The 25,674-nt window shown below is 39.1% G+C and overlaps 2 protein-coding genes across 2 annotated transcripts; both read right to left on the bottom strand.

The window, feature by feature from the left end:
- Window positions 1-45: 45 nt before the first annotated feature.
- Window positions 46-19,301, bottom strand: LOC117573631 (protein unc-79 homolog). Its single transcript, XM_034256933.2, is given in 29 exon segments — window positions 46-976; window positions 1,036-1,214; window positions 1,272-1,984; window positions 2,047-2,201; window positions 2,258-2,436; window positions 2,492-3,754; window positions 4,312-4,404; window positions 4,461-5,106; window positions 5,165-5,235; window positions 5,237-5,433; window positions 6,693-7,580; window positions 8,056-8,789; window positions 8,843-8,991; window positions 9,560-9,874; window positions 11,397-11,459; window positions 11,911-11,990; window positions 13,068-13,124; window positions 14,189-14,333; window positions 14,386-14,487; window positions 15,000-15,271; window positions 15,330-15,992; window positions 16,053-16,748; window positions 17,285-17,470; window positions 17,536-17,625; window positions 17,692-17,862; window positions 18,462-18,623; window positions 18,698-18,817; window positions 18,889-18,997; window positions 19,202-19,301. Coding segments are annotated over 28 exon segments (9,270 nt in total). The 5' UTR covers window positions 18,944-18,997; window positions 19,202-19,301; the 3' UTR covers window positions 46-150.
- Window positions 19,302-20,833: 1,532 nt separating this feature from the next.
- LOC117576117 (uncharacterized) lies at window positions 20,834-21,950 on the bottom strand. Its single transcript, XM_034260675.2, has 2 exons — window positions 21,615-21,950; window positions 20,834-21,561 (listed from the first exon to the last, which is right to left on the bottom strand). The coding sequence occupies exons 1-2, from the start codon at window positions 21,868-21,870 to the stop codon at window positions 21,092-21,094; spliced, it is 726 nt and encodes a 241-aa protein (XP_034116566.1). The 5' UTR covers window positions 21,871-21,950; the 3' UTR covers window positions 20,834-21,091.
- Window positions 21,951-25,674: the final 3,724 nt, after the last annotated feature.

The raw sequence follows: 25,674 nt of genomic DNA on the forward strand, positions 1-25,674 counted from the left end.
AAGGAATTTCTTAAATCATTAATTCAAGTGTCAAACATTCCAATTAACATTTTAAATTGTCTATATTTTCGTAACGCAGATTACAACATCGATAACATGTAGATTCTATGTGGTTTTGGCTCTAAGGCAAATACGATACTATGCTGTAATTTAAATGGAGTAAAACTGTGTCGCTGTTGAGGCTTGCAGCTCTATTTGTCCCATCTTGAATTGCAGACGCTGCAACCACTTGAGCAGCGCCTCCGATTTGTTAGTCTGCAACTCCTCATAATCCGGCGCATAGTCCCGCACATTCTGCAACCGCACATGTAGCGTATCCGAGAGCTGTGTCTGCGACGAGAGCACAGTGCTCCACATGGGCAATAATTTGCCCAGCACCGTCGAATTGGTCTCCTTCAGTGCTTCGAGCAGGCTGAGGAAGTGCAAATTAACCATCTCGGACAGCTTTGAATTGGCACTTTGCGTTTGGAAATCAACACTGGACTGGGCATGCATATCCTTGTTTGCCGGTTTAGCATGTGAGACCAACTGGAGTATACAAGGTGTCACTTTGGTCCAGAACTCAAAGAGCACACCCAACGTGCTGCCCTCGGCATTGCTGTTGGTGTTGTGCGCCATCTGCTCCAGATAGACGGTCCACAGTTGGCACAGCGTAAAGGCATGGAATAACGACGACATGTGCAGCACAGATGTCTTGGATTGCTCGGCAAAGCCAGCGAATATGACCTGAATGTGATCGGCAATGTGACAAGAAGCTTCCTGCGGCACTGGTTGGGAATAAGTGACGCCCTGATGCTGATAATGCACAGTGGCTGCCGGCGGTTGTCCTTGGCCAGGTGCAACATTTGGTGGCACTGGAGGTGGCAACGTTTGTGTCTCCTGGCGACGCTGCATCAATGCCATGTGGGTGAGGGAGCCAAGTAGCAGCCAGGAAAGCAGACGCATGTGACCCACACACTCGGTAAACTCCTTGGGACTGTAAGCAAACAATTATTAATTAGAGATAAGCATCATTTCATTGTGCTTCAAGCTTACCCCTGTTGCAGCGAGGAGGGGGCATTGTTGAGCCAGGGAAGATAGCGAGCGACGGCTTTGTTGTCCCGCGAGTTGCCACGCGACATTTCCAAAGCCAGATACTGCGCCACAGCGCCTTTTAGCACGCCACCCAAGGTGTCTTCACCCAATCCATTGCTCGACTGTCCGTTCTTGAAATTCTGCAAAGATGTAGCTTACTTTCCAATGGAAAAAAATAGAGACTCTTGCTTACTCACCTTGATTTTGCTCAGCGTATGGAAATCGGCAAGAAAATCAATGACATCGTTGATATATGTACGCAAGCAATCCGCTGCATTGGTGGTCAGCACGGGCGCCGCATCTGGTAGGCCAGGCAGAGCTCCAGGTGGAAGAGTACCGCCTGCATCGAGCAGCACAAAGCCGATAATCATGAGCAGATTATGATCGGGTATATTGGACTTGAACTTCAAAGCCTGCACAAACTCAAAGATCATCTGACGGCATAGCAAATTCTTGTCGCGATCCTTGTTAAAGGAGCGTGTATTCAACGTGCACAAATCGTAGAGGGTTTGATATTCCAGATTCGTGTGCTGCACACAATAGGCCATGATTTTGGAGTAGGGATCCAGCAGTGTTTTAGGCACGCAATTCAACCGCAATGTGGCCGCAATGAGATCGAGCATATACTCGGCATTGCTTAGGCTGGGCATGATTACGATGACCTGGCGCAGTAGCGATTCCATGGCCTGCATTGCTTGTGACCAGACGGCGAGTCCAACTCCCGCCTCGGCGGGCACACACTGCAGATACTCGGCCATGTTGCGGAAGATGACGGGCAGCTGATCAATAGGCAAAGCCTTCTTAGAGGTCAATGACTCGCAAACCATGTAGATGGGACTGGTGGCATTTAGATCCTGGAAGTCCTGCAGCGCCTTGGCAATGCTGCGGAAGTGATTGTGGCGTATCTTGACTGCAGGAGAAGTCAATAATTGAGGGACAAATCTTTGACTGAAGTTGGCCTACTGTACTCACTTTTCATTTGAGTTTGGAAGACCTGCAAGAAGATGCCATTGGGCGCCAGCTGATGTAGCACACAGCGTATGAATTGGAGAGCTACAGCCTGGGCACTGCTGGCCAGTGGCAGACCATTCTCACCCTGCCAGGCATGAGTGCCACTCAAGCAGATGCTGTAAAAAGTGAAGAGAGTCAGCAGCAGTTGGGGAATTTTTCTATTTGAACCTACCGCGATGAGATGGTGAGCACCTCGGGCAAAAAGGGAGCTGCCATGGCAGGTTCGCGATGTATAAAGGTGCCTAGAATGACAATCAAGATGCCAATCTCTTCATCCGTGTATTCCTCTATGACTGCGCCACAATCCGAGCAGCGTTCCACGATGGTATAGTCGCCGACACGTCGAGAGCTCTGCAGAAGAAATAAAGAATTAAATTTAGCTAAATTTGAAGGACATTTTATTTACCCCACGTGGTGCATGATTGGCTGCGTGAGTGGTGTGACCATTGGGCATATCGGTGGCCTCATCACCGTCCTCGTCGTGCTCCTCAGCTGGCTGGAAAGGCGGCGGTGGCCAGGAGCCAGCATAGCGAGAGCGTATATCTGGTATGGCATTGGTGTCCACATTGAAGGGCGCAAGTTTCTGGCGCGGACGCTTAATGCTGTTCGATGTGGCTGAAGGTCCTGCGGCATTTGTTGGACGGTCCGCTGAAGTCTGCTTCAGATCCTGGGTGACATTCTTCAGTATGGAAGTGTGCAAATCAGGCTGAGCTTGCGATTGTGCCTGCGAAGACGCTTGCGTCTGCGCATCCGTTGAAGCGGCTGCAGCAGCTGCATTGGGATTAGGTGGCGATTCTAGGGCAACCTGCTTGATCAGGCGACGTGGCGAATTGTTGCGACTGCTGGCTGTCACATCGTCCTTGGTGCTCTCCGATACATCCAGACTGTCCTGCTTCAGGTGACTGATGTCCGGTAGATTGAGTCCATCGCGCACACGCTCCACTAATGTGGCCACTGTGTCCTGAGTGCCAATGGGCAGTAGACGCTCTGGCGTTGGTATCTCGAGAGCAGCAATGCTCTTGGGCGGCGGCAGCAGACCAGCATCGACTTCATCCCTAGGATTGGGCATGACGCTCATCTTGGAGAGTGGCGAATCGGGTGAACCATAAGTTTTATCTGTGCGTCGCAACGACTTGGTTTGCGACTTCTTCTCGCGACGAGCTTCGTCGGCCGAGGAGCTCGATGTGCCCGCGCTGCACTCCACAATCGTCTTGTGGCGTCCAATGGGTTTGGTTGTTACCGCTGGAGCAACTGTGCCGCCATTAGTCGAGCGACTGCCGCTGCCGCTGCTCGAGCCGGGTTTGCTGGACACGCTAGCAGCAGCTGTGGTGGCTGCGGGCATATCCTGGAGTGCACCCAACGCTTTGAGATGATTCGTGGCAATGGCTGCAAACATTTTCGATGTAGAGGCGGCGGCATTCTCCAGCGACTTGTTGCGCACGGTCACCGCACGATGAACGTCCACTGGAGGACTCACGATGGCTGTCTCTGTAGTCTCCGGTCCGACCAGAGGTGTGACAATCATGCGAACACCTTCTTGCAGACTGTGACGTGTGTGTGTTGTCACCACGGTGGTGCTCACGGATTCGCTGGTGCTGCCCTTGATCTTGGTCGTATACGTATCTCCGGTTTTGGTAGTGATCATTGACTTTAGCGACTTGCTGGACTTCTGTGAATAAAAAGGTAAGAAAAGGATTAATTTTAATAGTTCCTTTTAATATAAAACGAATTTAAAATTTAAACAAGTATCTACTATAGTACAAAATATTGCTTTAGAATTAATATTTATTTTCTTTGATAAATTTAAAATTTCGAAAATAATTAGATCATCGCTTTAGATTTTATAGGGCCATTGAATATTTGAATATTTTCTAAATATACATTTTCCATATATAAATATGCACAAAATTCCTTCTTCTCATAAATGAACATAACCTTTAATTAGAACTAAAAGTAATATTACAAAGTATTCCTAACAAAAAGCTTATTATTCGAATTATTTTAAAACATGTCTATCGATCTGCATCCAAGTTGTGCTTTAGCTCTTGAAGTGCATTTCATAATAATAATTATTAAATTTCCGGTCATCCTAATGAAAATCAGTCTTCGCATACCAAAACTGGATATCAAACAAAAACGTGGATGTCGCTGCGTATACGTAATATAACGTATATATTATATTACGTATAAGCAGCGTCATCCCCGTATAAGCATGATGAAACTTACCTCCTCGGTGTATTCCACGGTGCGTCGATTGCGGAGTTCCATCTTAGCAGTGGGCAGAATGTCCTCAAAATGAATGGTGTCATCGAAGGAGCCCTGCAAAGTAAACCCAGTTGTTAGAAAGTCAAATGATTTAAGAACTTTCTTCCTACCGGAGCACTGCTGCCGTGAAGAGTACTGTCCGAGAGATCGCTCTCGGGTATGGCCACCAATTCGGATTCGGTTTCATCGGCATCCAAACTGGAATCGTTGTATTTACGGAATGCGTGCTGCAGCTTTGGTGTGAAGGCCACGTTTTGTCCCTTGCTCTTGGAGGCAGCGCTGGTGCCTTCGGATGGAAACATGGGACTGGCCGGTGGGCTGGCCTCCTTATCATCGGGATCTGTGCCAAGCGAAGGTTGGCTGACATCGCGCGACCTAGCTGCACCACCCACACCTTGAATGTCCAGTATGGTAGTTGTGGGAATGCGTCGACACTGATGAAAATGTCCACGCAGACTGTTCATAATCATGCGTATGGCCGAGATGACATATCCGCTCAAGGGTGGCTGGGTGTAGGAATACTTGTAGAGTACAACGAGCAGCGTAAAGAGCCAATTGCGTCGCGGGTATTGCTCCAGATGCCACAGAGAATAGTTGAAGACGATATTCTGATAGGATTCCCCCGAAGTGTGGGTGGGATTGGGAGCATACAGAATGATCTGCATGACCGAGGGCAAGATTAGACCTCCAATCAAATGATTCTGATCCAGAACTTGTGGCAGATTGGCCAAGAAAGCATTGAAGACAGCGGAAACACTGTAAAGAGTAGAAAATTTCAATAACTGCAAAAAGCTTTCGGTCTGATTTATATTACCGCAATGAATCGGGCGTGGTGTGGAAGGTCTTGTCGATTTGATTGTGTCCCAAGAGCAAGAACAAATGCTTTCAACACGATATTCTGAGTCCTGGTCACGGGTTTATCCTCCGATGGGAATGCCTGATCTGTACGTGACATGAACTGCATCAGCATAAAGACTAGCAAATGAATTGTCTCTCGATCCGATTCCTCCAGTTCCGTAATGCGACTTAGTAGACCGATAAGATTATCATCGTTAAGTCCGCCCAGCGAATGGATGTGTCCATCTAAAGAGGATATAGTACAGATTATTAGACTCTACCGACGTGATTTATATTTGCTTATATGCCAAAGGGAAAAACACCGATTCATGATTTTCTTTTTTTTTGGATTTTGGTTTTTGTTTTTCTTACAGCCACATGCCAATTGCACAAATAGATTGAAATTGATTGATACAGATATAGTATATATAATTGGATGTATATATACTGCTTGTGTGTATATTTTGTATGTACGAAAATTTGTATATACACAGGGTGTTGTTTTGTAAAGTTTTGGAGAGTTTAGAGTTGTTTTTGTTGTGGGTCAAGAAAGAGTAGGAGAGTTACAGAGAGAGAGAGAGAGACATTTATAGATTATACGATGATACGTTCACAATAGATGTTCAGAGAGCATACATACCAGTTCGGAAGGGTACACGTAAAATGATTTTGATTTTGTGTGTGTGGAAAGCAATAATGTTACATTTATCAACATCGATCGGCTAAATTCAAAAATCACATTTAACATTTATACAAACATTTCAAAGAGAACCAAAAATGTATGTACTAAATAAAGAATAGATAAGTTAAAGGATGTCCTGTTTTCAGAAATTCCTAAACTTTCTGAGTAGGCTTTTAGTTCAAGGGACACTTACACCAAACACGATACGCATATCGGTTAAGATTAGTCGCATGGTTATAGTTATAGTCGCAACGGTTATAGACCGGTTAAGAAATTGGTTTTAAGAGCTGGATTGAAAAGTTTAAGTCATGCAGTGCCCATAAGTAAGTAATTTATAAAATTTATAAATTCGAATCATTTTAACTAAAGTTAATAAAATACTTGTAAGTAATTAAAAAATCATTAATATTATAGATATTTTCAAAATTAAAATTTAAACGTGCGCAAGGGAAGAACAAATTGAATTATATAATATTTAAAATTGAAAAAAGATTTTGATTTGAGAGTTTCGTAGCTGAAGAAAAGCTGAAAGCTGAAAAATCGAAGGCTTAATCTTTACCAAGACTTGTGGATATTTAATTGAGAATTGTGCTTTAAGAAGCTTCCAAATTCTGGAATGTATTTCAATAAATTAGTAATAAATTAATTAAACGAGCTGTGATAATTTAAATATTGCAAAATGATAAAATAAACATTATTGAACATTTACAGCTGTTGGAGAAGGGTTGGACAACAGAGAGCAAGGAACAGATAACACAAATAAATCAAATGAATTCAACATCGATAGAGATTGGTTGTCGGACACACATGCTCTACAACCTACCTGGATTGGCCGTGGTGCTGCCCGTGGTGCCAGCGGCGGCGGCGGCATTGGAATGCGAATGCGGAGCGACATCACAAGTGCAATGCATGGGAAAGGCCAGTGCCGAGGGACTGGGACTGGGTGCAGTCACCATTGGCTGTGGCGGCAACAGATTTGGTGCCGAGGGATGCTTTTGGAAATGGGAATGTAGGGAGGTGGCAAAGGTGTGGCCCGATGTCGAGGATGCTGTTGTTGGCATGCCAGCAGCACTTGTTGTACTAGTTGCATTGGTAGTCACTGTCGCTGTGGTTGTTGCTGCTACTGCTGTTGCGACTGTTGCTGGTTGCATGGAACTCGAAGTGATCGTTGTGGAAGTTGTGGCGTTAGTCGAGGGCTGAAAGGGCTGCTGGGCAGCCTGGGAGCGCAGCAAGGTCTCGGCCTCCTGCAGCGTGGGCATTGGACTGTGATGACTAGGCGGTACGCAATGCACTAAATACTGGTGACTTTGACTATGAGCCGAGGCAAACGTCGCTACTTGTGCACTACTACCAGCTGTGTGTGAATGCGGATGTGTGTGAGTGTAAGTGTGTGTGTGGGGATGGTGTGTCGCGTGTGTATACGGATGTGGATGTGAATGCGGATGATGATGTGGATGTGGATGGTGGTGATAGGTAAACGCAGTGTTGTGTGGCGGGGCATGGTGTATGGGACAGGGGGGCGGTGGCAGGGCGGCTTTAGAGCGTGTATGCAATGGATTACTAGTTGTGGCGACACTATGACTAGCTGTGCTGGCATTTTGATTGCCACTACTACTCCCTAGGAACTGACCCAATCCAAAGCGCGAGGTCTTCCGCTTCAATATGGGTGCCGACACTTGGCGACTGTAGATCTTCTCTTTCTCCGGCACGGCTGTAAATCACAAAAATAAATACATTTTCAATTGATTAATATACAAAGAAAGATTATGTACTAAAATCTTGAATAAAGATCTTGAATTTGAGAACTTTTCTATCTTTAAACAAGTAAAGTCGATATAACCGATCGATCAAAGCAAAACAGTGATAATACATCATCAATACATCATTAAAATATAGCGAAAATATACTGAAATATACTTTAACTATTTATTTACTACTACATTTAAAATATACCATAGTATACGAAATATACCAGCTTGTCAATCAAAGCATTTATGTCCCGACAACAGCAGCCAGTTTTTTAGCCAAATCATTTCTTGATTAAGTGATCGCAACCAAGCTTTCAGGTATCGTTTGATATAAGAATTTAGAATTTATCTTAAATTGACGTGGTCTCCGCATAATTCAATATCGTTTTCCTTGATTTTAACACTTTTTTTCTGTGCTACATTGAATGTTGTACTCACCGAACTTGGAATCCTGGCGTGGTGCCATGCTGGCTGGCGCGGACATGGTCCGTTTATAGGGCCACTTGGTGCCAAAGGAGGCGCTCAATGTTTTGGCCATGCTACCGCTGGTGTCCGACTGACTGAGCGCCTCGCGTGCTTTCAATATTTTGGCCGAGAGCGCTTCGCTGCCATTGTCGGAGTTGCGGAGATCGCGCAAATATGAAATATCGCCACATTTCTCTAGATTGATTTGTGCCTCGACGAAGAGCGTATCGAAGCGATTCAGGAAGAACTCCCAGCCGAGCATTTTGCGATCGGAGAGAGAGTTGTGCAGCTGATAGACAGATTGCAGGACCACGGGTCGATCGACAATGAAGAGATCGAATTGCGATTCCAAGCAGAAGAGCAGTGACCGTATTGCCGTATCATGTATGGTTCCGATATAGAGAGTCGCCCGCTGCGCCACATACACATTGATGTCATCCATGCTGGCAATCAGATGACAGAAGGCGGTCGCCAATGCCGTTTGCAGTCCCACCTCAGAGCGCAGCGGTGTCGAATCCATAAAACGTGTAATCACGGTTACTCGTTCCACTGCCGTGAAGCGTACCCGCCAATCCACATCGTGGAAGGCCTCCTGCACCACGCGCCAGAACACATCCGAGCCCAGCGGCAGCGTGATGCAATGCAGCAGCAGCGGCACGCACACCTGACAAATGTGCGAGTGCTCCGCATTGCACAGCTCCCACAAACTAAAGAGCAATACAAATATTTATATTCGCATTTGCATAAAATTGCTACTCACTTTTTGATCAACAAATTCTCCTGGCACCAGATGAAGAAGCCCCTTTGTTCCCTCGCCGCCTTTGCCAAAGCATCGCCATGCAGCGCCATCGTCTTCAGGCACTGCAACACATAGTAAAGTATCTCCGGTTTCTTGATAGTTGGTATTTCCTATAGAAAAGAAGAAAGTAATTCAATGTAATTTAAAAATACCATATTTATAGAGGAGAAAATAGGGTACAAATCATAATAAATAACATATACTTTGCTATTAGACAAAATATTCATCACGTTTATTTCTTGGATATATGAAAATAACATTTCTTATTTAATATTATTTATTAATGAATCGCAGACTAAATATATTTTATATTTAATAAACCTTTGTGCTTAAAAACATTTGCATTAATTTAACCTTCTATGTTCATATCATTGCATTCTACCTTAATTTTATAATATAGTTGGCGTTAAATATATAATGTTGAAACGAAATACTTAAAATGCACTTCAATATAAAAAATAATCTTAATTCTTTTTATCAACATCAATTTTGTTTCTTTTTTTTTTATTAGTAATAATGTTTTAGAGAACTAAAATGAAATATAAATAGAATTTTGTCTCTCTTTTTTCAAATAATAATAATTTTATTAAAGGCAATTTAAATTTATTTTATTTAAGTAGATTCTTTTATTAATAAAATGCACAATAAAAAACATTTTTAGATATTACGCATACGTACCGTTAGCAGTTGGTGAATGTACTGCAGTGGTTGTGGCAACTGATCGAGCGTAAATTTGAACTTGCCCACCGAAGTATGCCAGAAATCATCGCTATCCTCCTCCTCCTCGTCTTCATCCGATCCGCTGCCATTCTCCCCGCCATTGCTGCCATTGGCACCATTCTCGCCCATCACCGAGGCCTTGGTTACGCTGACATTGGCACTGCCAACATCTGCATCGGAGAGCGTGATGGAACGAGCGATGGCACGATCTGTGGGCAATATGGAGGCCAGATCGAGTTGCTCTGAAACTGTTTCAACCGTTGCCGTCATGATCTGGATTAGATAGCAAAGGGGATTTACATTGCGGCGAAGCATCGTTTACACTATCCATGGCGGACAATTTGCAACATGTTTACGGCATATTTACACGTTATTTTACATTAGGTGTACGGCTGAGATTACATTCTTCACACATTTAGTACACATGGAGACAAATGCAATCAATTTGCACGCTTCAACTTACACATCCATTATCATTATATCATTTTGTATTTTTTGGTTTTGTATAATAATGTACATAAATAATTGACATAAAAACATGTAAGAATTGCATAAAATTGTTAAGGTACGAGTATTTGTGCATTAACGGTATTATTGTACAATTGTTATTGATTTCTTTTTTTTTTTTTTTGGTGGACTTTTTAAATAATTGTGACGGTGCTTGGTACACGGAACATGCTCATCAACAATGATCACAAATCAAATGGGGGAAGGTAATTAAAAACGTTGATTTACGTGTTGAAAGAGTATTGAATAAATTAAGGTAATATTTACATATGTATGATGGATAAATGTGGAGAGTAATATTCAAATAAAATGTACACATAAGATAAGTATTAAATATTGTTATTAATTTTCAATTACGATCTTTCCGTTTGCATGTACGAGTACTTCGCAATTTATATTCACACACATACAAGATACTTTGAGACACGGGAGTGAAAGGAAAACTTGAAATTTAAAAGAACAAAATTTAATAAATCTAGAAATTTGAAGCTAACACTTGAAATTTGATTCACCAGCCTAAAATTGTATAACCTAGAAATTCAACTACAAAACATCTATTTATTGAATTCACGACGTTTTCTAGTTGATCTGCTAAAACACCTTAAATAAGTCGAAAATATACTAATTTAAAATAATTTACAACAGAAGCTAGAATTTGTATAAACTTGCAGATGGGTTCTTAATAATATTTATAAAAATTTTATGAAGAGCTTAGAGTTAATATATTATATTAATATAAACAACTAGCAATCGGAAATCTTACATATAATATATATTTCTTTGCTTTAAGTTTAGCATAAATTAAAATTCGCTCATTAAATCTATCTGCAAGAGTATTAAATCTTCGGCATTCCGAATGAGACTATTCTATTTTAAAATTTGACACTTGAATTAACAAAACGCTATTTTCTCTATTTGTTGAAAAGCTGCTAAACATCACACTAAATGTTCAGTTTTGACTTATAATTATTAGAATGAAAAAGAATATAAAATGAATGTAGGACGAATTTTAGTAAGCAAAATAAAAATATGAGAAAACACGCTGTACAATTTATATACATTTAACACGAAGAGTACAATATATAAAAAAAATTAGATTAATAATTGAAACAAAATGGAAAAATTGAAATAGTCGAATACGATTATCGAATTATATGATGGTTTCGTTTGCTTAATCAGCCAAATAATAATACAACTAATATTAAAAAGAAACTGTTTGTAGCACGTTGTATTTGTTTTTGTTTTTTTTGTTTTTTTTTTGGTTTTTGTTAATGAATGCACAAAGTACCTCGTCTGTGGCGTGAACTTTTCTCAATTCATTATTATCAACTGAATGCCCATTTTCGTTATTCTATAAAAAATATATGAAAAAATGAAAAATTTTGTAGAATTTTTGAACGTTGCTTTTGGAAATTGATTGGTTTGCGTTTGCGTTTTTTTTTTGCTTATCGAAATCATAAATTGGAAATTTGAAATTCGAATATGAAATGAACCGAAGTCAACTGAATTTTCATTTGAAATCTGTATTGTTATGTTGCTGTAATAAATTATTTGGATATTTATAAAAAATGTATATCGATATATATATTGGTATAGTTGTATATATGGGGTGTGTTTCATTATTCAAGATACCTACTTAAACGCATAATATATTTGGTTTATTTGTTATTATTATTTTGATATTGAATATTGGTCTTGAGTGTGTGTGTTTGTGTGTATTCAAGTGTTCGTAACCAAAGAAGTTAATATATATAATAGAGAATTCTAATGTTTATACGAATATTCAAAATCGAAATACATACGGAACAGACGTGGGGCATATGGACGAGCACTCCGCCCACGGAGTGCGGTTCAGGTTGCGGTACGGCCACAGGGACAGGACCTTGATAGAGAGAAAAGTAAGTATGAGTATCAAGGTTATATATAGTTAAGATTAGTAATTGCTTGAATCTGGCAAACAGATTTTGGTTATTGAACTTTTGCTAGAAATGAAATCGAAATCGTTTAAGTGGACAAGATAACGCATTGCATTCAACTAATGGGGCATGCAACCAAGTTCATACACATAAGTATAAATCCTAGAAAGGTCATTCAAATGGCATTGATCATGGAGTTTTCCAAAAATTCACTGAAAAATGTGACATGCAGGTATAGAATTTTCAACAAATGTTCTATTTCCAATTGAGGGGCTCAGTCTGTGAGTGTGTTCAGTTCAAATTCAGTTCAGATTTAAGTATATTTGAAGTAAAGTAAAGTAAATTAGCCTAATATTATATTATTTTAATTAAGTAAGATTAGATTATATAATATTTCCACCAAATAAAATATTTCTCGAGATCTGGAAACAAACTGAGGACACTCACAGACAAGTATGGAATAAAGAATGCGATTTCCTATAGAAAATATTCTTTTCGAAAAAAATGATAGATCAACGAAAATGTATATTCAAGGTACGCTGGCTACTGGAGTACGAGTAGTTGTTGTTGCTGTTGTGTTTTTGTGGAGAACGCATTTGTGTGAAGAGATGCGAGAATACCGAACCGAAAGATAATATTCAACTAAATGGATCAAATGGGGCAGTTATCACTACTACGTTCATCTATAATGTATGTAAGTATATTAAAGCTGTTATATGCTAAATCATATGTATTCTAGAAAGCTAAACAGAGATATAGTAGAGTTAGAGGTGGAGTGTCGAGAGTCTGTTTCTGTTTTTGTTTTTGTTGGTGGTGTTGCTGAGGTGGATGATAGTTTGTGGATGTCTTTTCTTGTGATTAAAGTATTGAAAGTTGAATTTGAATTTGTAACGAAATGCTTTTCGAACTGATTAACAAAATGTTAAGAATGTTATGTGAATTTTTGATTGATTATTTTAAGTTGTGAGTAATTTTGTAGAATTTGTTTTTGTTTTTGGTTTTTTTTCTTTAACGAATGAAAAATTTGCTTTTGGGTGCATCACCTGCCATTATAATAATTTTTCCATCGTCTGAAAAGAATTGATCTAGCTTAAAGATATCTGATAATGATTGATAGATAGTATATATATAAGTTTTTTTTTAGTATTTTTGATGATAGTAGTTGGCGTTCGTTTGTTATTGTTAATTGTTAATTGTTATTTGTTGAATTGTATATAAGAATAGCAAGAGTTGGTTGGGTTATTAATTCATCGGGTCGATAGATCCGATAGACAGTGTGTGACAGTGATAGACAGACAGTTGGTACGCGCGAGAAAAGTGCGTGTGCGAGCGAGACAGCGAGCGAGCGAGCGAGTTAGTTAGTTATACAGTAGACGCGTTGAATATGTTAGAGATAGAGAGAGAGAAAGATATACAGATACAGATACAGATATATATATATATATTTATGTAGAGACAGAGAGAGAGATAGAAATAGTTAAATAGCAAGAGATAGACATATAAATTAAAGCCAAATTAGTTTAAATGGAAAATGTTTAAATGCGATTACTTTTGGAATTTATGCGTTTCACACGCAGTTTTAATCTCATCAATTTATTGTTGTTCTTGTTGATATGTTTCAAGTGTGGCTGGAGTTTTAGTCTCGATCTTGTTTAAACTGGGTTAAGTAATTGTTTCGGGTTGCGGTTGCGGTTGGAGGGGGTCTTCTGGGTCTAGTTTTCAGGTTTTCAGGGACTGTTTATATATGCAAATTGTTTACAGAGCATAGCAGGTGCAGTTTAAAGGTAACTAGGAACAATGTTCGTTTGTTTTTTTGTTTTTTGTTTTTGGTATGCGCTTTAAACGTGGCTTTAAGTCTAAGTTAATTGAATGTATACAAGGGACGCCCCCTTCGAAGGGCGTCATACCATTCATTGGCCCTCAATATATACTATATTTATAGTTTGGCCAATGATGCTACTTTAGCTACAAAAGTTGGGTGACTTTCACTGCATTACTTTTACGGTGGTTAGTTACAAGTATTTTGTATTTTTATTTATAACGGGTGGGTTGAGGGGAGCTTTAACTTTGACGACTTTTTCGATAGATATTTATCATCCGAATTCGAATATTTTATCAAATCAAACTAAATGGGTGGGAAAATCAAGGAAATATTCAGTCTTACCTGCAAAGCCTCCAAGTGGACCCAAGGGAATGGGCAATGGTGCCATGGACAAGGAAACATCACGTTCTCGGGTCTTCTCTTTATCCGATTCCGGCGGCGACTTGCGTGACGATTTCTCCTCCTCGATGATGTCCTCAATAGGCACCTAAGATCAATGTGAGCATATCACTCATATATAATAACACAATTTAACTTACATCTGGTGGCCTAACAGGATTCAGGGGTGCCATGAACTCAACCAGCTTGGTGGACAATTGATGCCACATCGTGGATGCCTCGCAATATGCACACTCTGCCACCTGAAAGAGGAAGAAATGTGAAGTCTTTACTCAGCAAATACTCTAATGAGTAGAATTAAGTTTTTGAGTCTTAGAAATTTTCAATATTAAAAAGTATTGACATTAGTTTTCATTCTTAAAATGTATTTGTAACAAAATATTGTTGTGTTTTTTTTTCAAAAATTCAGTCATAAAAATGTTGTTATTCTTTTCTTACAGTACTTCAATCCAAATCAAATTTTAATGTAATCACTAAAAAAGTGTTACAGTATATAAAAATTCTAATTAGTAATCGCAACTAAATATGAAGTAAAAAGTGGAAAGGTTATTCTTTTTTTTATGTTTGTGATTATCCATTTTAAACTATTCCCATTGATTAGTTTTTAAGAACAAGTTTAGTTCAAGACTGGTCAGACTAGAATTATTTTACGAATTATTTTATTATATGATTTCAAAATTGTTCTTCTCTGTTTCACTTTCCCATAGTTTTTTTTTAATATAGAACAATTTTTACCCTGTGTGGGTTAACTCACCTTGAGAGCACAGACATGGCTGCTGAGACCAACACGAGCAGCAGTTACCATGCATTTGATGAGACGTGAGACATTCTCGCAGACACTGGTGTGAATGCCCATGTGCTGCTCTACATCCTGGAGTTCCATTTGCTTGAGCAGAATATCCAGCATGAGAATGCAACAGGTTAGATTATGCTCGGCATCAGTGGAGAATTCCGTGTGACGATTTGTAGGTGCCTCATCATCTGAAATAGCTGAAGTATTTCCAGAGTCATCTTCGACAACAGGTGCTGGAAGAGAGAATATTCATTTAATGGATGACTTTGGCCAATTACTTCGACTACTTACAAATGGAGCTGCGTCTGGGTGGATTGGCCATCTCCGCCTTGCTCTCCTTGCACGGCGTCTTGGGTGCCTTGGCCTGCTGCTGCTGCACCTGTGGATCCTTCTCCTTCTCGCGCATCAATTCATGCTGTATGCCGTACTTCATGATGCGCACTCCGTCGCCAAACATGGCAAAGAGTTGTACCAGCGGTATGAGTATCTCCAGCTTGGTGAGTATCTGCAGCCAGTGCAGCGCCTGCTGTTGTACCTTGGCCGTTGTCTTCTCAAAGCGAATGGCCACAAAATTGTACATGGTCTTGGCATCGAAACCCAGAGGCGACATTTCGGGATCGAGTATTTTGCTCAGCACAATCTTCAGTTCATTCAGCTCCTTTTCGGCCACATCATTCGTTATGGCCTCCATCCAATGTGGCATCACATAGTCCCAGATTTCTGAGGTGATCACTTCATAGGGTACCAGACAGATCAGACGCTGCAGTCCTTCCTTGAGGTGGCTGGTTCGGGAGGCGAGTGTCTCCCAGTGGCCACCAACTCGTGCGTATTCCGGAGGATGCGGCAGCAAGCAGGAGATGAAGACGTTGTAGTGAATGCGACAGATCTCCTTTAGCCAGTTGCATACATGATCCACCTTAAGCTTCTCAATAGTGCTTTCAATCTGACCAGCAGCTGTTGTTGAAGTTGAAATTAGAACGAATTAGTAGTCAAAAGATAACTACTTCTACTCACCGTCGTAAGAGTAGGCTGTGACATGAAACCAGTGAAAGAGCATGCTCAGAATTCTGCCCAGCACCTCGACAGGTGTGTCCGCAGTTGGTGTACAGCGACCGACGAGCAGCCAAATGCCATAGCGGCCCAGCATCTGTCGCTCCTCGAGAGAAATGTTGTCGGGTGTGAGAGCATGGCCATTCTTCTTGGCATCTGAGGAGGACTCCTTGCCGGGCTCAAAATTTAATGGCTTCGCCTCGCGCAGCAAACTGACCACAGACTCGACCATGTGCATCTGCATCTCTGGATCCATTTGCCAGGCTGGCTGCAAACTGCGATGCACCACATGATCCCCACCGCGTCGAGAGTTGTGACGATTGCTGTGACACTGGCCACAATAGCGTATGGGATGATTGCCATTGTAGCTGGCGCATTCGGTGGAGAAACAAATGGAGAAGGCGGACTTCTCATTCGAGCGACAGTTTTTGTTCTCGCACACCATCGACACCTGCTGCATGGGATGAAGAATGTCGCCAAACTCGAGATTCGCATGCTCGCGATGTATCTCATTGGCGCACTCAATGCACAGATAGAGTGGAGGAGGACAGTCGGGGGCGTAGGTAATGCTGATGCTATGATCGTAGCACACTTTGGCTGCCTCAGCATTGCCGGCATTGGGGCAATGCTCACGCTGACAGGTGAAGGGCACCAGGTCGTCTAAAATGAACAAAAATATTTATTAGTACACAAGGGAATTCTATGCTTATAATGTTTAATAAGTATAGCAAATAATTCTAATATTAATCTTGATTTTAACAAATTTAATACAGTTTGATTGAAAACTCTAAAAACGTTCCGTATAAGAAGTCTGAGAATTAAAGGTTCTTAGTTACGAGTTAGTCCAAACTTTTTTTGGGAAAATGCCAATTGGTCCTAATATGGCTAAAAGTGATGTAGGCCAGAAATATATATAGCAACCCTCCTATTAAAATAAAAAAATCATAAATAATAATGAATTCCTATATTAATTTTCATTAATTTTAAGATTTAACTATAAACGATAATGGAACAATTGTTTGGGTTTAATGGTGGTTTGGTTATAAATAAAGAATTATATCTAATTGAGTTAATGCTTTATATAAAGGAATTGAAATTACGTAGGGTGAAAAATTACGATCTAAAAATATAACATATGTCTAAGGATTAAGGATTAAGTCCAGAAAATAATGATTCTTAACTTATTTAATACTTACTCGTTAGTTTTGAGAGTAGCACCTTCCGATCAAAGAGATTGGCATCGAAGGCGGGCCAATAGTAGAAGAGCAGCTTGGCAGCCGAGGAGCGAGAGACAGCTGTGCCATAGGCGACCACACAGAGAATATCCTTGACCACGTTGTGCTTCAACGTCATCAGACACTCTAAAAGCTGACAGTGATGGGCTGGAAATGCATTATATTACTTTAGCTATATCTATTATATTATATCTATATATTAAGATCTTAACCTGGGTTTTTAGAATACTGCAGGACCATCATGATGACTGAAGAGACTGACTGGCAAGCTTGGCATTCTTGCTCATCGGCGCTGCGACGTGCTAGTAAATTTTATAATTGAAATTAGCACAGTTTGTACTGTTATACACAATATGCACAATACGTACTTATAGTAAATGGTAAGATATAGTAGCACAGCGCATTGACAATGTCCTGATGCAAGGCTGGCGGTAGTACAGATATAGTAGAGCTGACTAGATAGGGTAGATTATCAATAAGATCCTTGTCAAGAAAGGGTAGAATGCAGCTAAGACATTGTAGTAGAGCTTTGCCGAAGACTGAAATAAAGGTTGAATTCATTATTATTATTTTTATACAATAATTAGTATTACTAGTTATTATGATTATAATCTGATGATTTTTCTAGAAAAAATTATTAATTTTCCTTTACTGGCTCAGTCTTAGTTTTTATTATAATATCTAAATAATAATATTTAATAATATTTACATATACTGAAAGTAAACAATAGAATTATTAAATACATTTTTAAATTAATACTATGGAACTAAAATTTAATTTATATAATAAAAATCAAGAATATAAGTTAAAGTTGGCTTTTATAATTTTTGGGAAATAATACAAATCAAAATTTCAACTTTAGTAATAATAATAGTACTAATAATAATAATTTTTATTATCACATTTTAGTTTTATTATAATATCCAAAATAAAATGCAAATTATATTTTTATAAGAAAAACTAACAAGACAAATTAAAGTAGATTTTTACAATAAAAATCGAAATATAACAATCTTTACTAAAATTCTTTACACTGATACCATTAAATTTATATATAATTACTTATTACTACGTGATAATTTATTTAATAATTTATTATTATTTCTCCGTATTGATTATAGCAATTTTATTACTTACCGATTTGTCCATACTGGATGCAAGGTGCCACATCAATGAGCATAGTAAGTGCATTATAGAGATTGCCATATTCGAGATTTGGATAGGCAGACATGCGAGTTGGGTCTTCGAGAGGATCGCGTATAAGTTCGTGCGGAGAGGTGCGCACATCTTTAAGGACAGCTGTTCAAAATTGTTCATAATTTGCAATCATTATGAACCGATTTAAGCTAGTGCCAATTTCATTTGAAACTTACTTAATAGAGTTTGAGAAAAGTATTTGATATTGTTAGCAATATCGACGCCAGAGGGCGCAGGTAAGACGTTGTGCAATAAGCGTACATGGTATTCATGAAGGGCTCTCAGTTTTGCCTGAACTGTAAAGTAGAGGAAAAAAACGCAACGATTTTGAGACTCCGAGAGTCGGAGACTTCTGTGGCATACTTACAGGCGGCAGCGCGAGTGCCCATGTTGATGAGTTGCACCTTAAAGCTGCCAGTCATTATATCAGACAAATCCTTCGCATTGCCGAAACTGCTGCCGAGGGACTTCGCATTCTATTAATAATTTGATTTACACAATTTACAAAATGCTATCTATCAATTGTGCAGTTTTCAACATTACGTAATCAGTGGCAGCCAACAAAGTTGATGCTGCCAAAGTAAAATGTTAAAAACTACACGAAATTTCATAGATAAGTAGAAAACTTCATATGCCTGTTAATAAACTGGAATTAGTTGTTGTGTTTTTCATAAATTTACCTCGAAATTTGTTAGTTTTTTCAATAAATTTGCAATTTTTTACAATTTTTACTGCGCACCTTGACCACAAAGAAAAATCTCTATAACTAAACTGTGCCCCGGATTGTGGTGTGTATCTGTGCAAGAATATCTATAGCTGGAAAATCTGTTGGATGCGCCCGGCGACCCTGTTGCTTTTTGCTTTGACATTCAGTTATTAAAGTAGCATTTTAAGAGTATTTTAGATTAAGCAACACATTTAAATATTTTAATTTTATTTCTGTACCAGTATTCATTAAATAGATTTAGTTTGTATCTATTTCTTTTCAATGTGTAGCGGTATTTGTATTCACATCATACGGCGAGGGCGAGTGCGTACTGACCCACTTTTCTCGCTGCTGATTAACACTCACCCCGCATTCGGGCCGAAAAAGCAAAAACCAGCTGCAACTGGGACATGCGCATAATCCATGTTTACATTCGCATTTTCGCAGCTCGCGAGTTTTTCCTTTCGTGCTTTCCCTTGACGCCCACACAACAGTTCAACAAGTGTTTGTTTTGGTCGGCGCAAAAGGTAAATATTTACAAAGTCAGTCCTTTGCTTATCAGTTTGTTGCCGTGTCGATTCTGCGCAGTTGGCACGTAATGTTTGTAAATAATTTCCAGCTGTTTCCCATCAGAAGGCTACAGGTTTGCCTTTTTGGAGACTTGGATATTGTCAACATACCGTGAGTTGGATATACTGTGATAAAAGTGGTAAGCTAAAGATTGGAATGCCTGTGTAATTTAGATCCTAATTTTTATTGCATTGAAAATTAAATAAAAGTGAAACCAGAAAACTAAATTTGAAATTAAATGATGAATACTCTAATTTTCAAATATATTTGTACCTATAAATATAATAATTTATTAAATTAAATAATTCATTAAATATATTTTTTGGGAATTGTGAAAAAACTCGATACCTCAAAAAATGAAATGTTCCTTACATTGTTTTAATTTAATATGTGAAATTGATATGTTTCCGTTTTCTTATTTTTCCTTAAATACATTTACTTATAAAATGTACTTTCATATTATTTTAAAGTGTTCAAATCGAACTTATTATTCCAAATAAGTTTTCCATGAAATTCCGTAAAATCTAATCTAAAGTTGTATTTTGATAAAATATTATTATTGTAGCTCAGGTTTAAATTATATAACAGGTTTTTATAACCGCTACCCATAGGGTAGAAGGGTATTATAACTTTGTGCCGGAAGGAAATGTAACAGGTAGAAGAAGACATCTCCGACCCTATAAAGTATATATATTCTTGATCAGCGTCAACAGCCGAGACGATTTTTACAAAGTTTGTACTGACTTGAGTTTATAATGAAAACGTTACAAAAATGAACTCAAAAAGTCTACAAATCTTATTCAGTCGAATTCGTTCGAAAATGGCATTTCATTTTAGGGCTTCAGTGGAAAGTGAAAACTTGAAGGGTTGTCAGTTGTCTGGCTTAGACAGCACCTCTTAACCTGGCCAAAAACAATGGGGAGAAATCCAAGCCGATTCGCACTTTAACACGAGATTTAACTGAACTCTATGAACTGTGCTAAAAGCAAATCGGAATCAGTTTACCAACAGTTAAGGGATTGAGTAGGCAGTAAAATATAATCGATATACGCTTGATAAATGCTTTATTAAGCACTCACAATTTGATGCAAAGCTTAACTGCTGCAGCTGATGAAACTAGTGTGAAAGTGTTACGTCGTTGTGTGTGTGCTTATGTGTGTGTGAGAGAGAGAAGAGAGTCTTCCGATAAAGTGTAATCAATAATTGGGCAGAAGGTTGGCAAGCGCTTTGTCAAAATCAAATAACATTCAACTAATTTCTATTTTTTGCTCGCATAGTTGGCAAAATTTTCAACCTAATTTTCAATGGCTTCCTCCAGCGTCGGATCGACAATCTCATCGGAGATTGGAAGCACTTGCACCTCCTCCAAAATCTGGGGTATGCAGTGACTCGCCGTCTTCAGTTCGGTCAACTTTTGTGGCACCATTGCTTCGAGATCCTGTTTCGATGTTGCCGGCGTCACTGTGTAAGCATCTTCCGCCTTAATGGGATCAGTTTGCTGCTCCTGCTGCACCAACTTCTGCTGCTGCTGTTGCATTTCTTTAGGTTCGATTGTCGGTTGCTCTCCAGCAGCATCTGCATCTGCACCCTGTCGATTTGCTGCCTTCTGGCGATGAAACAGCAGCTTCCAATAGCTTGAGATCGATGTCTTCAATGTGGGCTTGGCATTCGGAGTTGGCGCTACCCTCTCGCTGACTTCCTCAACAACTGGAGGATTCGAGCCCGATGCGGGCTCAGTCGTTGCTTCTGTAGCTGGCAAGTCGCCTGAATTAACTGTGAGATGGAGAGTCAAAAGTGTATCCTCATAATATAATCACCTGTTTTGTTGGCGCCCTTCAATCGTGTCAACAAGCGGCTAATTGTGCGCGGCTTGGCCGGATCTTTGATGCCCTCCTGATCCTCCACCACCACTTCGCAGGCATCGGCATTGATGTCCTGGCTGGAAGCGGACTTTTTGCCCATCTTGAAGAAGCGCTTCAGCGAATTGCTTTTGTTGCCAGTCACATTCTGTTGCTCTGTGGGCGGTGGTATATTCTCTGGCTCTGCGAGCGGTACATCTTGAAGGTTGGACATTGTGCAACCACTTGAATTTTACGAAATTTTTTTTCTGTTTACTTACTGCTCATTGACGTTACGAAATAAAAATGAGCCTAGCTAAATTGTTTTCAGTCTGCTAGAAATTACACTAAACTCGAAAGTCATATGCGACCTTAAAGCCAAAGCCTACTCAAGTTCCAGTTCCCATTTGCAGTTCCTGCTGCTGGCATTTGAAAATTTATATGTCTGGACAATCGACCCGGCCAACATGTGTTAACAACGACGACATCGAAACTGGTTTCAATTGATACGATTTTCAGTTGTTTCTGCTTTGCTTTGTTTCTGTTTTTTTTTGGTGTAGGACACAATGCCGATACCAATATCAATTCATTCAATACCACTCGTTATACAGTTTTATCCATTGTTCTAGATGTTCCCCGTCCCTTTCCCCTTCTGCACAACAGTCACCGTTTTGCCGAGGAATGAATGGTCAGTGCCACCAACAAAGTCTGTTTCGTGCTGCCTCTTTCAAAATCAATTGAAGAAGTGGCGATTCCTGCTGTCGACACTGCCTCTGGACTTGGCCTCTTTGCCTCTACCTCCTCTACCTCTGTTTATGCCTCGTATCGATTGTTATTAGCCTTGTTGTACAAGTATTGTATGCACATTAATTTATGTAGTTACGAGCATATTCCCAGCACTAGCAGCAGCAGTGAGCAGAACAATGGGCACTCGCTTATCAATTACTTGCTCCTATCAAAAAGAGTGTTGAAATCTCAACAGCTTTTGAATTGCTCTCGTTGAAAAGATATTTAAAGCATGCGAAACTTTTATTGTCTGTTCTGCATTTTCAGAACTATATAATTAAATTTATGTCATATTAATTTTTAACGATGTGAAGTGTAATTTATTTGCTTTAAATAGAATGTGTTGGAATTGAAAATAGAAGAATGTGATTTGGTAAGTAACACATCCATTTACTTTAACAATTTATGGATATATTTGGAAAACATTTTTAATTTACTTGATACTTTTTTTATATTTTCCTTTGAGAATGTAAATTTAATTGAAAGCAAAAAAGTAGCTTAAAATATCCAAAATATTGTAAGATACAAGAAAATATCCTAATCTTGTAATCTATCTTAAAATTTCTCTAAAAATCATAGAAACAGAATAACCTTCCAAATAACATAACCTTATCCTTTAAATTTATTATAAATGTTTACAGCCAGTTTCATGATTTTACTAAATGTATTTAGAAGTCTGCATAAGATATAATCAATATAATTTCTTATCTAATCTAAATCTCAGTGAGCTTTAATATGAATTTAGCTTTATTGAAATTACTATCAACCCAAGTGCAATTTCTTAACTATATTACAATTTACAAATAAGTTCTTATGATTTATTCTTTATGGTTTTTGCGAATATTGAATATGATTATAAATATTACATTTTTAACTTTAACTCGCATTTGGTGCACTCGAGTATTGAAATTGAATTTAAAGTTGGGAGTCAAATGGGAATGGTCATAAACCACACACAGCAAAAACGACATCAATAAATCATCAGGCAACAGCAATAGCAACAGCAACAGAAAGAGCAACAGAAGGATTAATTCAATCCCTTGCCGAGGGAGCAGCTGCTGGCAACTTAACGAGTTTTTCTCCCACTCCAAGTGTGAAAATGTCAGCGACAATATGGATTCGAGTTTGAATCGGAGATGCAGTTTCAGTTGGAGTTGAAGCTGGAGTTGCATGTGGCAGGATCTAACGGAATGGTGTGCAGTGGAGTTGCAATATAATGCCAAACGGAAATTGTTGTTTGCGGCATGGCGGCAAATTCATTGCCAACACATTTGTAAATACCAAATGCTCCATAACAACAAGAAGCAGCAGCAGCCACAGCAGCAGCCACAGCAACGACAACAATAACATCAACACCCCCTGGGCTTACGCAACAACAAAGGGCAGCAGCAACAGCAACAGCAGCAGAAAACAATGGCAGCAGAAGCTGCAGCAGCAACAGACCGCAAAATGTGTTGCATGCCCCCTGGCGCTGGCAAAGTTGAGCCGAAGTCGAAGCTGGAGATGGAGATGGCGATGGAGACGGAGATGGAGATGAAGAGCACAGACAATCCTCACAGACAAAGGCAGCAAGTGCATTCATTCATTGGCAATAACAATCAAACTGCTGCTGGCACTTGGCTGCTGTTGCTGTGGCTGTTGCCACTGTGGCAACCACTCTCTCTCTTTCTCTCTCTCTCTCTCTGCTTGTCTTGTTGCACATTTGCAATGCCATTCAACTTGTTTGTGTCGCCGACAACAACAACAACAATAATAATAAGCCATAACCATGTAATGTCGCTGTTGTTATAATATCTGACTGCCTTCGTTTGATCTAATTGCAGTACCTACTACATAGTTATTGAAATAGGTATCTAGAGGGAAGGAAGTGGAGTGCTTGTGATATGTGGGAAAGGTAAACTTTAACCAGCCCCGACTTTGATAGGGGTCATAAATTCTACAAGCACCAGATACAATTTCAACTAGTTCGATTTGGCACTACTTTATCCGATGATTTACAATATTTGTCTGTTTACTTTTTACCTCAGCGATAAAGAGTTCAATCGCTTTGGTTTATTGGCCTCAACCGAGCAGAACAAACTGCAGTTTGACTCAATTTAAAATAAATATTTCATTTATTACGATTATCATTTTACCTTCGCTGTGTGTGTGTGTGTGTGTGTGTGTGTTTAAAGCGCATTGATAATGCGCTCGTTTATTTTATTTTATTATTTCACACTTTCATTTTTCGACTGATTAACAAGCTTGTCATGTGAAAAGAGATCATGCGTGTTATAAAGTGTAACGATTCAATGACCTGACGAATCTTGTAAACCTCAATAACTAGAAATTTTTATATCGTTTTAATGATTACGTGTTTTATATATTTTTCGTTAGCAATTAGGTAGGTAATAATTTATCCAATTAAATTATAAGATATGGGAGTGTTGATATTTCACCATGGTATTTTCATAGCTTAACTAATTATGTGCATTGGCGAAACTGTCACAAAACTTTTATATGCAAAAGTGCAAAGTCAGTACCAATGTGGTATCATATGTAACTAGTTCCCTCACTACCCACATTTCTACATGCTGCTCGTTTATGTTTCCCTGGTATTTCACTGCTGAGTTGACTTCTTTTTAGCCGTTTTAGCCGATGGTCAGAAGCAACAACAATAATATCTCGAAGCAACACTTGAAATATTAGGTAAGCACGATATAATAGATGGATCTACGCTAATCTATGAAAATATTCGGTAAGTAATATTTGCTTTGACTATCTCCGCCAACATTATTCATATTTTCACCTGAATACATAAAGGAAGTTCACTCTATAGAGCTTCCTTTTAAGTGATCGTTAAAAATTAAACAATAATATTTTAAAATGGAATATAGCACAGTGCTTCAACTGAATATCATATAAAAGCAATGAAAAATCATTCTTTTCGATTTTGCAGCTTCTGTAAATTAACAAAGGTAAGAAGCAACTGATGATTAAAATCAAAAATTCTTTTCAATGTACGTTTAAAAATATCAGTGTTTCAACGTTAATCTATGAAAATATCCGTCAGTAATATTTACTTTGAATATTTCTGTCATCGATATTCATATTTACACCAGGTTTAAATAACTTGACAACATTTCATTTCAAATGTTTGTTAACAATTAAACAATAATATTTGGTAGAGTGTTTTTAAGCTAAAGCGAATATTCAATTGAATATCAATTGAAAGAAAAGACAAATTAATTTATTTTTTCACAATTCTACAAGT

Source organism: Drosophila albomicans, chromosome 2R (assembly GCF_009650485.2).
Source record: "Drosophila albomicans strain 15112-1751.03 chromosome 2R, ASM965048v2, whole genome shotgun sequence".
NCBI lineage: Eukaryota > Metazoa > Arthropoda > Insecta > Diptera > Drosophilidae > Drosophila > Drosophila albomicans.

Bases quoted from the DNA above. Each gene is read 5' to 3' on its own strand.
- LOC117576117 (XM_034260675.2), bottom strand. From the start codon at position 21,870: ATGTCCAACCTTCAAGATGTACCGCTCGCAGAGCCAGAGAATATACCA. The intron at 21,562-21,614 runs GTGATTATATTA...CAGTTAATTCAG, and splicing joins GAAGGGCGCCAACAAAACAG to GCGACTTGCCAGCTACAGAA.